Source organism: Ceratosolen solmsi, unplaced genomic scaffold (genome assembly GCF_000503995.2).
Source record: "Ceratosolen solmsi marchali unplaced genomic scaffold, CerSol_1.0 scaffold23, whole genome shotgun sequence".
Lineage (NCBI taxonomy): Eukaryota > Metazoa > Arthropoda > Insecta > Hymenoptera > Agaonidae > Ceratosolen > Ceratosolen solmsi.
This window is the reverse complement of record NW_011948430.1, coordinates 378,024-388,250: the sequence shown is the minus strand read 5'-3', so window position 1 is coordinate 388,250 and position 10,227 is coordinate 378,024. Positions and strand designations below refer to the sequence as shown.

General features: G+C 39.3%; 1 protein-coding gene across 1 annotated transcript in view; it reads right to left on the bottom strand.

The window, feature by feature from the left end:
* Positions 1-10,227, bottom strand: part of LOC105363920 (SAM-motif ubiquitously expressed punctatedly localized protein) — a 60,868-nt gene that overhangs the window by 24,820 nt on the left and 25,821 nt on the right. The window contains exons 2-5 of the mRNA XM_011501729.1: positions 6,335-6,633; positions 4,831-5,063; positions 2,025-2,423; positions 1,157-1,490 (exon numbers count right to left, since the gene is read on the bottom strand). Coding sequence (XP_011500031.1) covers positions 1,157-1,490; positions 2,025-2,423; positions 4,831-5,063; positions 6,335-6,633 — 1,265 coding nt within the window. The remainder of the gene's footprint in view (positions 1-1,156; positions 1,491-2,024; positions 2,424-4,830; positions 5,064-6,334; positions 6,634-10,227) is intronic.

The following is a 10,227-nucleotide window of genomic DNA, read 5'->3' as shown; positions in this document are numbered from 1 at the left end:
TGCGCTTGATCGAACGTCGCGCAATTTTCAAATCCAAGGATGAGCAATTGGAATACAAAACACGCGCGTGTGGAGAGGGGCGTTGTAACTTTTCAGCAATTTGTTCGGACCACTGTCATCGAAGCACGTCTATCTTTGTCGGGTCTGGGCGACTTTTTAGGCCCACGACTTGTTACGCGAGACCGAGCCGATGGAAAGTCTACCTCTGTATTTCCATAAATTGCACTGTTGGGCTACACGAATGGAACGAGTAATTATTGAACCGTTAGTTCGTCTTGCCAAAATATTAGCAAATGTCTGATCATAATCTCTCGTAACGTTGATCTCTAGTGACAGCCGGCATCCTTGCATCCTCCTCTGATACGAATGAGATTCGCGTCAAAGAGCCAATCGGTAAAACGAACCGACCTCCAGTTTGTAGATTTTTTGTGGATCTTTTACCACGCTGCTGATCCACTTTTTGTAACTCATATTGCGAGCTCGATATCTCAAAAAATATACGACTATTCTTAACGCTCGTACTAAATCAATTTTATATCTATTGTTCTTATTATTTACAAAGTTGTTGTGTATTTCAGAACTAAATCGCGTCAGCGCACGAACGTGCTTGGGAGAAATCCGAAGATCACGCCGATAGAGTCGACGGCTTCTCTTCATTCGGCTACAAATACCAAAGATTTATGGCGATTCCGGTAGCAACGTGCCATCATAAGCGTTCTTTTCTCGTAACAACAACGACAGCTAGAAAAGCGTGATCAATAAATTTATTCGCAAAGTCTGCACGTGCTTGGTTACATTACACGGCCACGCTCAATGTAATCACGTCGTTGGAAAAAGAAACGAAAAGACAGATTTCATCTCTTCGTGATGCAACTTTTTATCGATTACATTGCCTTTCATAAGTTTGTTCATGCAGTGTTTATCGTTATTGTGGTTTATTGAATCGTTGTGTGTTTATTGAAGCAGATCAAGTTTGATTTCTCAAATCTTAAATCCTTATTGTCGCTTAATTCTTTCAAGGTCTTATAATAATATAGTGTCAACATATAGCCGAAAAAGGGATTTAAAAATGCTTATGTGTGCTCTGAAAATGTTGTGTTTGGTGAAATCGTTGATCCGAATGGAGATCAAAGTGCAAAAAATTAGGTAGAATTACCTGTGTATACTCAGCACAGATGTCGATGGAGGACACAAAGGTGACAACGTCTTCGACCGACCAGCGATTGACCGCCTGACCGTCACCGCACGGCATATGCCCGCAGAGCGAGGGACACCTAATGGTTGGCGGACTTCCGGGCCTCGGGGTCGTCGTCTGAGCCGCGGCCGGCGTAGGAGTTCGGGCGGTCGTGATCGGCATCGCAGGCGTTGCGGGCGCCGTCGGACTGGGAATAGGAGCGCCGGGTATTACCGGCAGTTTGCTGGGCTTGGGCGAGACGCTGCCGGGCCTGCGACTCTCCAAGGTCCGAGGTCGCTTTCGTGGTACGAACCCACTGTCAACAAAAACCGACCCGCCCTCTGTATTATAACATTCCTGCCCCTGTTGTAATCCTATCATCTTCGTCGCTCGACTCTCCCCTTCCCCAATCATTCTCCCATGACCACCCCGTCATTCTGGGTTCGTAGCATACAGACATATTCCCATCTTATTTAAATGAATTCAATATATTCACAATATTATAAACAATTGACAGGCTAATATGTCGCTTATGGATAAGCAGCTAAGATAATAAAAATTAGTTGAATATGATTAAACTGTTCGTGAAAAGCTGGAAGCTACACCTATTGAGATTTTACGTTCTCAATAGGTCTCAATAAACGTTGAATCTGCTATTTTCGCGTGCATATCTTATTAAAGACATTAACATCGAATACTCGACCTTAAGAAATGCGGAAGAGGCTTATACTCGTATCAAACAAAACATATATTAACAATGTTCATACGCGAATGGCATTGTAAGATAATCAAAAAGTTCATAAAAAATGAGAAGGATCGCACGGGGATCGCTCGTGTTTCTCCCTCTTACCTAGGGGTGGAGAGATCCAGGGGGCTGCTTAGGCCAGCCTCGCGTTTGTTGGCACCCTTGAGGTAGCTTTCGAGCTCGGCTGCGCTCTGGGCAGCGTTGGCCGTCCGCACCATGTGGAGGAGGGCCTGCGTCGAGGACATGTCGAGCATCGGCGGGAAGAGATTAGCCGGGCTGCCAAAGAGGCCCCCGGTCCCGGCGGCGCTTGGCTCCGATTGTTTGGGCTCCTTAGGCTCTTTGGCGCTGATGACCGAGGCTGACCCAGCAGATATTTGGGGCGCTTGATGTCCGGTCGCACCCAGTGGCGACATCAGGCCCACGAACGGCGTAGCCGCGTTCTTGAAGCCCGAGAACCTTGGCTCCAAACCAGCGGAGTAGCCGTTCCTCGAGGCGCTGAAGTAGCTGCACGTTTCCTTTCGTTACTTTTATTTGCTTCATCTCAGGACTTGGATCTGTACGGCCTGAGCAGAGTGCGCGATACTTAAACCCAATTTACTCAAAGCTCTGTATTACTTAGCGCGTCTCTTAATCATTGCTAAATGCACAACTTTCTCAGATCCACTCTCGCTTGAAATTCAATTTGTTTTTTCTTTTTCTTTTTAAATCCTACCATTAAGATACGGAAACCAAAAGAATATATCTAGGCGCCTTTTTATTATTTTGATTCTTTCTCTATAATTTAGGATTGTCTCGTAAATTATTTTTACGTTCTCTATAAATCTGCATCATTCGCCATGAAAAACTCTTTAAAAATTCTTTGTTTGAACAATCGTTCAACATTATGTCAATCTCAGAACGATGAAATAATATTAAATGTTTAATATTTAACATAAACAATAACGAAGATAATAACAACAATACTACTACTACTACAACTACTACACCAACTACTGCTACTACTACTACTACTACTACTACTACTACTAATAATAATAATAATAATAATAATAATAATAATAATAATAAATACTAAACTTATTTGATTTAGTAGAGTTATGAAATTATCAAGCCATGTATATGAATAAAATATATTTCCTTTAAGACTATGAGTGAAATGAACTACTCAGCTTTTAAGTTAAAAACTTAACAAACCACTCTGGAGTTATTTAAATACTAAAAAATACATACGATTGAAAAATGTCGATTAATTGAAACAATTGAATAACGTTAAAAATTATATTAAAAATTATATGACGGAAATTATATTAAAATATTGCAAAATGATATATTTGCTATATATTTGCTAATTATTATGTACACAAATAAAAAATATAATCATAATAGGATGCATAATAATAATAGCATAATAGCAAAAATAATAATAATGAAAAAACACTTGTAAGTTGAAAAATATGATTATTAGCATTTTTCAAAGATTATTATTCAAAATTAAATATAGAACTGTAATATAAATACAAAAAGATAGCTTTTATTTTTAAAGTAGGTTCATTTTCAAATTTTTTTTTTTTTTTTTTTTGACTTCTAATATAACTTTATAATAATTTAAAAGTAATGTATTTAATATTCGTCAACATCTTGTATTTATGTATTTAAAAGCTTCTACAGATTTAAATGGATATTTTGTTCTCTTTGATCTGTATTTTCAGTTGATATTTCTTATTTTCAAGAAATCATTAAATTCATTTTTACGAAATCCCTTGTCAAAAATAAGGAAATATAGAGATGACAATCGAAGACAATTTTATAGTCGAAAAAACTTTCAATATAATTTTGGACAAATCACTGAACGTTGGCAATTACATTTAAATAAGTTTTTTTGGCGGATGATTAGAAATTTAGAGATGATTATTACATAACCCTCTGTCGCATTTACGATTCAACTATTTACAATATTGAATTGAAAATTAATGTTAACATTAGCTATTACCGACTTTAAATGTAAGCATTTTTAAACAATCGATAAAAAGCCAATTTGGTTTATTTTCTATTTTCTAAAATAAATCAAATCTTACATTTAATAAAATTGACCAATCTTATGAATCTGCATATATGCTCTATTATGCAAATGAAATTGAATTTGATTTGTCTCTAAAATATTATAATTTATACTGTAAATTGAAATATAGTATAAATATATTAGTCGAATATATTATTTCCTCATTGTTATGTAATTTTTAGCATACGTAGAGCAGAGTTTTTTTTTAATTGTTAATTCTGTATTTTATTAAATAGTGATATAATACTAGTAGTTATCATTGTTTGTGATCAATTGAATTTGCAATTAAAATATATAAAAACACTGTATGAGTTAGGTAAATTAAACTTATGATTATATCATGCATTTTATGAACTCTATTGTATTATTTTGAGACTAATTAAAATTTTTTTAATAATAGATTAGAATAGTTTGTCTATTGGTGATAATGTAAATATAAACTTAAGCAAAAACTATTATTTTAAATTTCATTTTCCTCTTAGAAAACACTTGAAATTAATTTTCAAAAACACAACGGATTTGTTTCACAATGAATCCTTCCTTATTTATAAAAAAAAAAAAAATAATAAAAAAAAACAAATAAAAGCTTTTTTTTCAGAAGTTTATTTGCTTTTGTTTGATTTAATCTATACGTATTTTTATAAACGATTTCAATTCAAAAGTTGTCCTGTAAAATTGTATTGCATTTGATAAGATTCGATAAGAAAAAAAATTAGTTAATTTTTTTAAGCATTGAATGCAGTTATAATACGATTACTTCGAATTATATAAAAGTGATCACTAAAGTGATAATAACGAGTAGTACTATTAGAACGAGAGGGTGAAATCAGTAAAGTCGCAATTTGTACTCACTCATTGGGATTGGCATTATTGTACTTGGCAGCCAGACTCCTCATGAAGTCGCTGTAATTTCGGCCCATCATTTGTTCCATGTGCTTGAGATGATGCGATGGTGGTCCACTAGCCGGTCCATCGGAACCCAGACACGTCGCATTAGGTGGCGTGCCTGGATGACCCGAGGAAGAAGGCGTCACGCTCCTCGAAGACGTAGAGTTATTGTCAGGAGTCAGTCTTTCCGACTTCACCTGAACAATGAAGGAGTAACAAAATCAACCACCACTATACAATGCTAACCGCTAAATTATTAGGTAGATCTCAATTTACAAATTTTCACGTCCCCTAGAGAATCCCAATTCCGAGAAAATGTCATTTCCCTATTTTTGTTCTTTCGACAGCTAGCAAACGCATATATACATTAGCGCGCGCACACACACGTGTGGATACATAGATGCATAGAATCATAGTTATTGAAATACATACGCACACAGGTATATATGCACATCTCGTAAATTAACATATGCGAACGACGTAACAGAATGAATGAATTGTCATTTTGAGTTTGTAGTGGGACTTTGACAAGCGTTTTACTTCGAAATTTCATGAAAAGACTTAGAGTTCAAAAGACATAGGACTTATTAGTTCCGATTCAAACACAATCATCATAGCATACAAAAATAAGAGGTCAAATTATTTTTTAACTTTGAAATACACGTAAAATAAATATATTAAAATTTTATTATCAATCGCATTAACGTCAACCATGTAACGGTCGCTAAGTTACAACTAATGCTGTTTAGTCTTTTATCAAAGCTCGCATCTTTTATGAAGATAAATGGTACTTAAGAACGTATCTCGCGCATATATTACCGTTTGAATGGTAATCATGCTGAAAATTGACAGTTTAATAAACTTCGTACGCCTATACGCTGTGCAAAAGAAATTTGATGGCCTCTCGTATAAATTTATTATATTACTTTAACAATATTTTATAATATAAAGACTTAAGTTTTAGTGTTAAACGGTTGGTACTATCATGAATGTGAAATAAAACATTTATTAAAATATTGATATAAAAGGTAACATTATTAATTTTTTTTTATCCGTTTTTCTATTTATTCTATAAATTTTACATTGTGCATGCGCGTGGATATGTGCGTGCGCGTATTATTAATGAAATAGTTTTGTGAGCGAGCATTATAAATATTATTAAATAATAAGAGTGCATATTAAATTTATCAACAAGTGTTCTTAAACTCCAATAAATTATGTTACGATCGATGATAAATGATCGATAACGTACGTAATAATTGCTATTTACTGGCTGAATATATAGCAATACGCAAGTGAAATAACAAAATTCGGTGCTTTCAATGGGCGAATAATAATAAAAAGTTGAAAAAGATTTTGGGATTCAAGAGTAGAGGCATTAGATTTGTACGATTACAAATGTGTTAAGTGGAGTAGTGGAGAGATTTTTAGGTCAATATTTTTGTATTAGATAAGTGATAAATAATACCTGAGGTGCGTCGATACCATTGTGATTTTGTAGTCGCCTTCTACCCCGGGGTGGTCTTGGGGTCGCCGCCCCCGAGAGATGCGTAGCCCCCTGGGGACTGGCGCCCCTCGCATCGAGTGTCGCCACCGTGTTAGCAGCCAGGATGCCGCTGACCCTGCTAGCCACCCCAGCCGCTGCTGCCGCCGCCGCCGCTGCTGCCGCCTCGTTCGCCTCGGAGTGAGTTGCTAGGTCGGCTGCCTCCCCTCGGTCTCCACGTTGTCCAGGTCCTCCCGCGTTCGTGCTCTCGCTGGACACCTCACCTGCAAATCAAGAGTCCAGTCTTTCTTAAACCTCAAATTCTGGATAATGGGATCGCGTGCATTCGCTCCCGGGCGTCTCCTTCGACATGGGATTCCGACTTTTTGACGGGATTTCGTGTTCGAAATGGCAGACAGGTGCAAGTTAGCCAAGAGCACTTTTCCAGCCATAGTAATTTTTGTAATTTAGATTTAAAGGGCACATATTTTTAAATTTGTAATTTATCTTACAGTGCAAATTACTGTTGGCGTCGTTGCTTAATAAAATTGTGCACATAATGGGAGAGGCGCTCCAAAGTCGAGTATATTTTACGTTAAAAGAAAAGAGTTGTATGTCTCTGTGAGGGATGGCAATAGAGAGGATTATGGGGGGGGGGGGCAAGAGGAAAACTCGGCGCGGACGTCTTTACATACACGTAAAGTAAGACCTTGGCTGAAGCACCGGCAGCAAGTATGAATTAAATATTGCCTTGAGAGAGATATTACTTTTGGAGCTTCGGCGGACGGAGGGACAAAAGTTTAATTGGGCTTCCCGACAACTCGGGTCTGGGAAACGCTTCGCTGTCCATCGCTGTCCATGCATTGAACGAGCTACGCGACAATAAGATTGACACATGCGAAATTACAAATGCTCATAAAGCAGGGACAGCTTGCAAGATTTTTACGAGAGGTTTACGTATCCGAGATTTCAAGAGGATTCGGCATTTGCAGTATTTTCATGCACCGATCATTAAATGAAAGCCACGATATTATAGAGCAAGGACACGCGGCACGAGAATCTAAATGCGCAAGGGTATTGATATAAATGTAAGAGATTCGCGAGAGCCGCATGAAAGAGCGACGCACGAGAAGATGAATTTAATGTCTCGTTAAGAAAAGGCTGACTGTCGTTCAGTTGTCCCGTTAAGAAGGTACGAGGCATACGACAATATCATCGTACTTTCGTCGTGTGACGACCTTCACTTCCGAGACGAAGGCCGTAAAAGGCGCGACTACACAGACGCTCACATGTCGTGGATCTTGTCGTGTGGAGCAGCTGTTGCTCGTACTGGGGAGACGCGAAACAATGATAGAGTCTCGAAGGGGAAGAGAGAGAGGGAGAGATAGAGAGAGAGAGAGAGAGAGAGAGAGAGATTGAAAATGTCTGCATGCGAGTCTCCCCTCCCCCCTCCTTCTTTGTTTCCTTCGGCAAATGCACAAACATCCGTGAGAGACAACAGCCACGGGGTGGTGCTCCTTGCATCGCAAGCTATTTGAATAGTTTGTACACTCAATAATTTTTCTTATCTTCTGAGAATTATTGCTTCCTATGGATCACTTCATTGCTTCATAGACTCCTCGCTTACTCATCGGTCGCTTGAAAGGTGGAATTTTTTTTTCTTCAAAAGTTTTTTAAAAGTTTTTTTAAAGGGAAATTGAGCAACGCTACCCAAGCTGCCATATGTCGACGTAAACTCGATACCGGACACATACATTCATTAAAGTGAAATCTCTGTCAATAAAAAGGAATCGGTCGTAATGACAGTACTGTCAACACTGGAATCTGCTCTTTTACATCGACATATAAAGAAGGAAAATAAAACGTGATTTATTATATTTTCTAATTTGAAATGTTATGACTATTATTAGCCAATGTATTATCGACCAATTTTAGTACCTAATGGATTATTAAGGGTTAAGAAAAAAGTTTTCATAAAGCATTTGTTCTCCTTTTTTTCCAATGTAAAAAAGTAACTGTAAATACATATACATAATAGTATATGAGACATTTATGACAAACTTTTTCATAAACATTAAGGAATGGTTAATTTTATTCTTCCATGATTATGCACAATATAAAATATCATTTTTCTCAATTTCTGTAAAACTGTTTAACTCCATATAATACTTTAATTCGAGTTAACGGATTTTGATTTTGAGATAATTGAAAATACTTGGGTGCCGGTACACGGCCTCTCAATAGAAGATCTGTGATCATAAATACAATATCTTGCCTTGGCCGGCCCCACCGTGGAAAGTTACAGTGTTATGTTCTACGGCAATCATCGTAGTCACGCATGCGTAAAACCGCCGTCTGAGAGACGATAAGAAGTTGCCGGTGTCAGGTGAATATTATTCAGCTCTCGATTCTCAGTCCTCCCGGATCTAGTTGTCGCGATCGTCGACTAAATCGCCCGATTCGTACTACGGAAGATTGAAAAGCAAATGATACGTCAGCAGCACTTGGTCATGTTATCGATATTATCCGTTATCAATTGACAGTTAATGAATCAACGATAATAATGGTACCAGGTTACGTGCGTAAATACTTATTTTATTCCTCTCGAACTACGAATTTTTAATTTGCGACAGCAGCGACGCCAATGCCGCGAGCGAAATCCGTGGGAGTTCGTAATTTATCATATAATATATTTGCTTTTGTGTTGTATCTTTGCACTTACAAAGAGTCTTCTCCCCTGCTCTCTTTCTCTCACTCCTTCCCTTCTTCCCTCCCTGTCATCCTAGCAAACCAGATAGCATAGAGGACATGGAAGTCAGGCAGTCCGCCGCAGGCACGCACATTACTCATTTTAACGCCTCATTACGACATTTCACACCTTGTCCTCTTAGAATGTAGTGCGCGTCGTGGTTGAACCGCGCCGCCTTTGTCAGTCTTGCGTGTCCCTTGTGCCGAGAGTTCACGGATGTGCGACTCGGTGACGTCATCCCGCACGCCTACAGTCGAGCCTAAAGGGGACAGAGACGTGACGAATTCCAAAACGAGGATTTGCACATAATTTTTCTACGTATCCCTTTGCTTTACGCTCTTTTTTCATCCCCCTCCAATCTTCTTCGCTCCTCTCTCATTGTCTCTCTCACTCTCTTTCTCTCTCCCCCCCCCCCCCTATATCTATCTTAAATACGAATCTATGATCCGAGCTTTGCGCAACTCGAGGTGAAATAGACTAAGGTTAAATTTGTGAAAAATCAGTGTTTCCAAGGCATTGATTTAATGGCTCTGGACTTGTAGGTGACAAATTGAGAGATCGAAAGGAGGTGCGGAAAGTATCTGCTTTTGCTTCTTTTCTCTGCTCTGGTTCTACGGAGGCTCGGTGCTTGCGTGCTATCTACTCGACGTCAAGGATCGTCCTCACTCCGCCCGAGAGCCCGTTAATCACGAAGCTCCTGACTCCCGATCATTCGGCGTAAAGTGCTTCGGCACGCGTTAGGCGCGCGCGGCCCGTCCCTCCGCGTCTATCATTAGCGCGCGGGGGATAGACGCACGCGAGCTGCGCATCCGCGCCTACGATGTTGCTGGCAAGGATGCCACTGCATTATTCATTGGGCGACGATTGGAAAATGAGCGAGAACGCGGCGAGTAGTCCCGACCGCCCACCTCTCCGCCTCTAATTCGGCTCTTCTTCCTTCGATAATTTCGAGAAGCTGAGCTGGAGGGACGGGGACTCGGGCCGCGCCCATATGGCGTATAAGGTTAGAGGTTCGTCGTCGCCTTCACCTTCGCCTGCGCACAGCCAACGCCTCCGCCAACGTTTCCTTCACAGGCTCTGGCTCTGGCTCTGGCTCACTCACTCTCTCTCTCTCTCTCTCTCTCTCTCT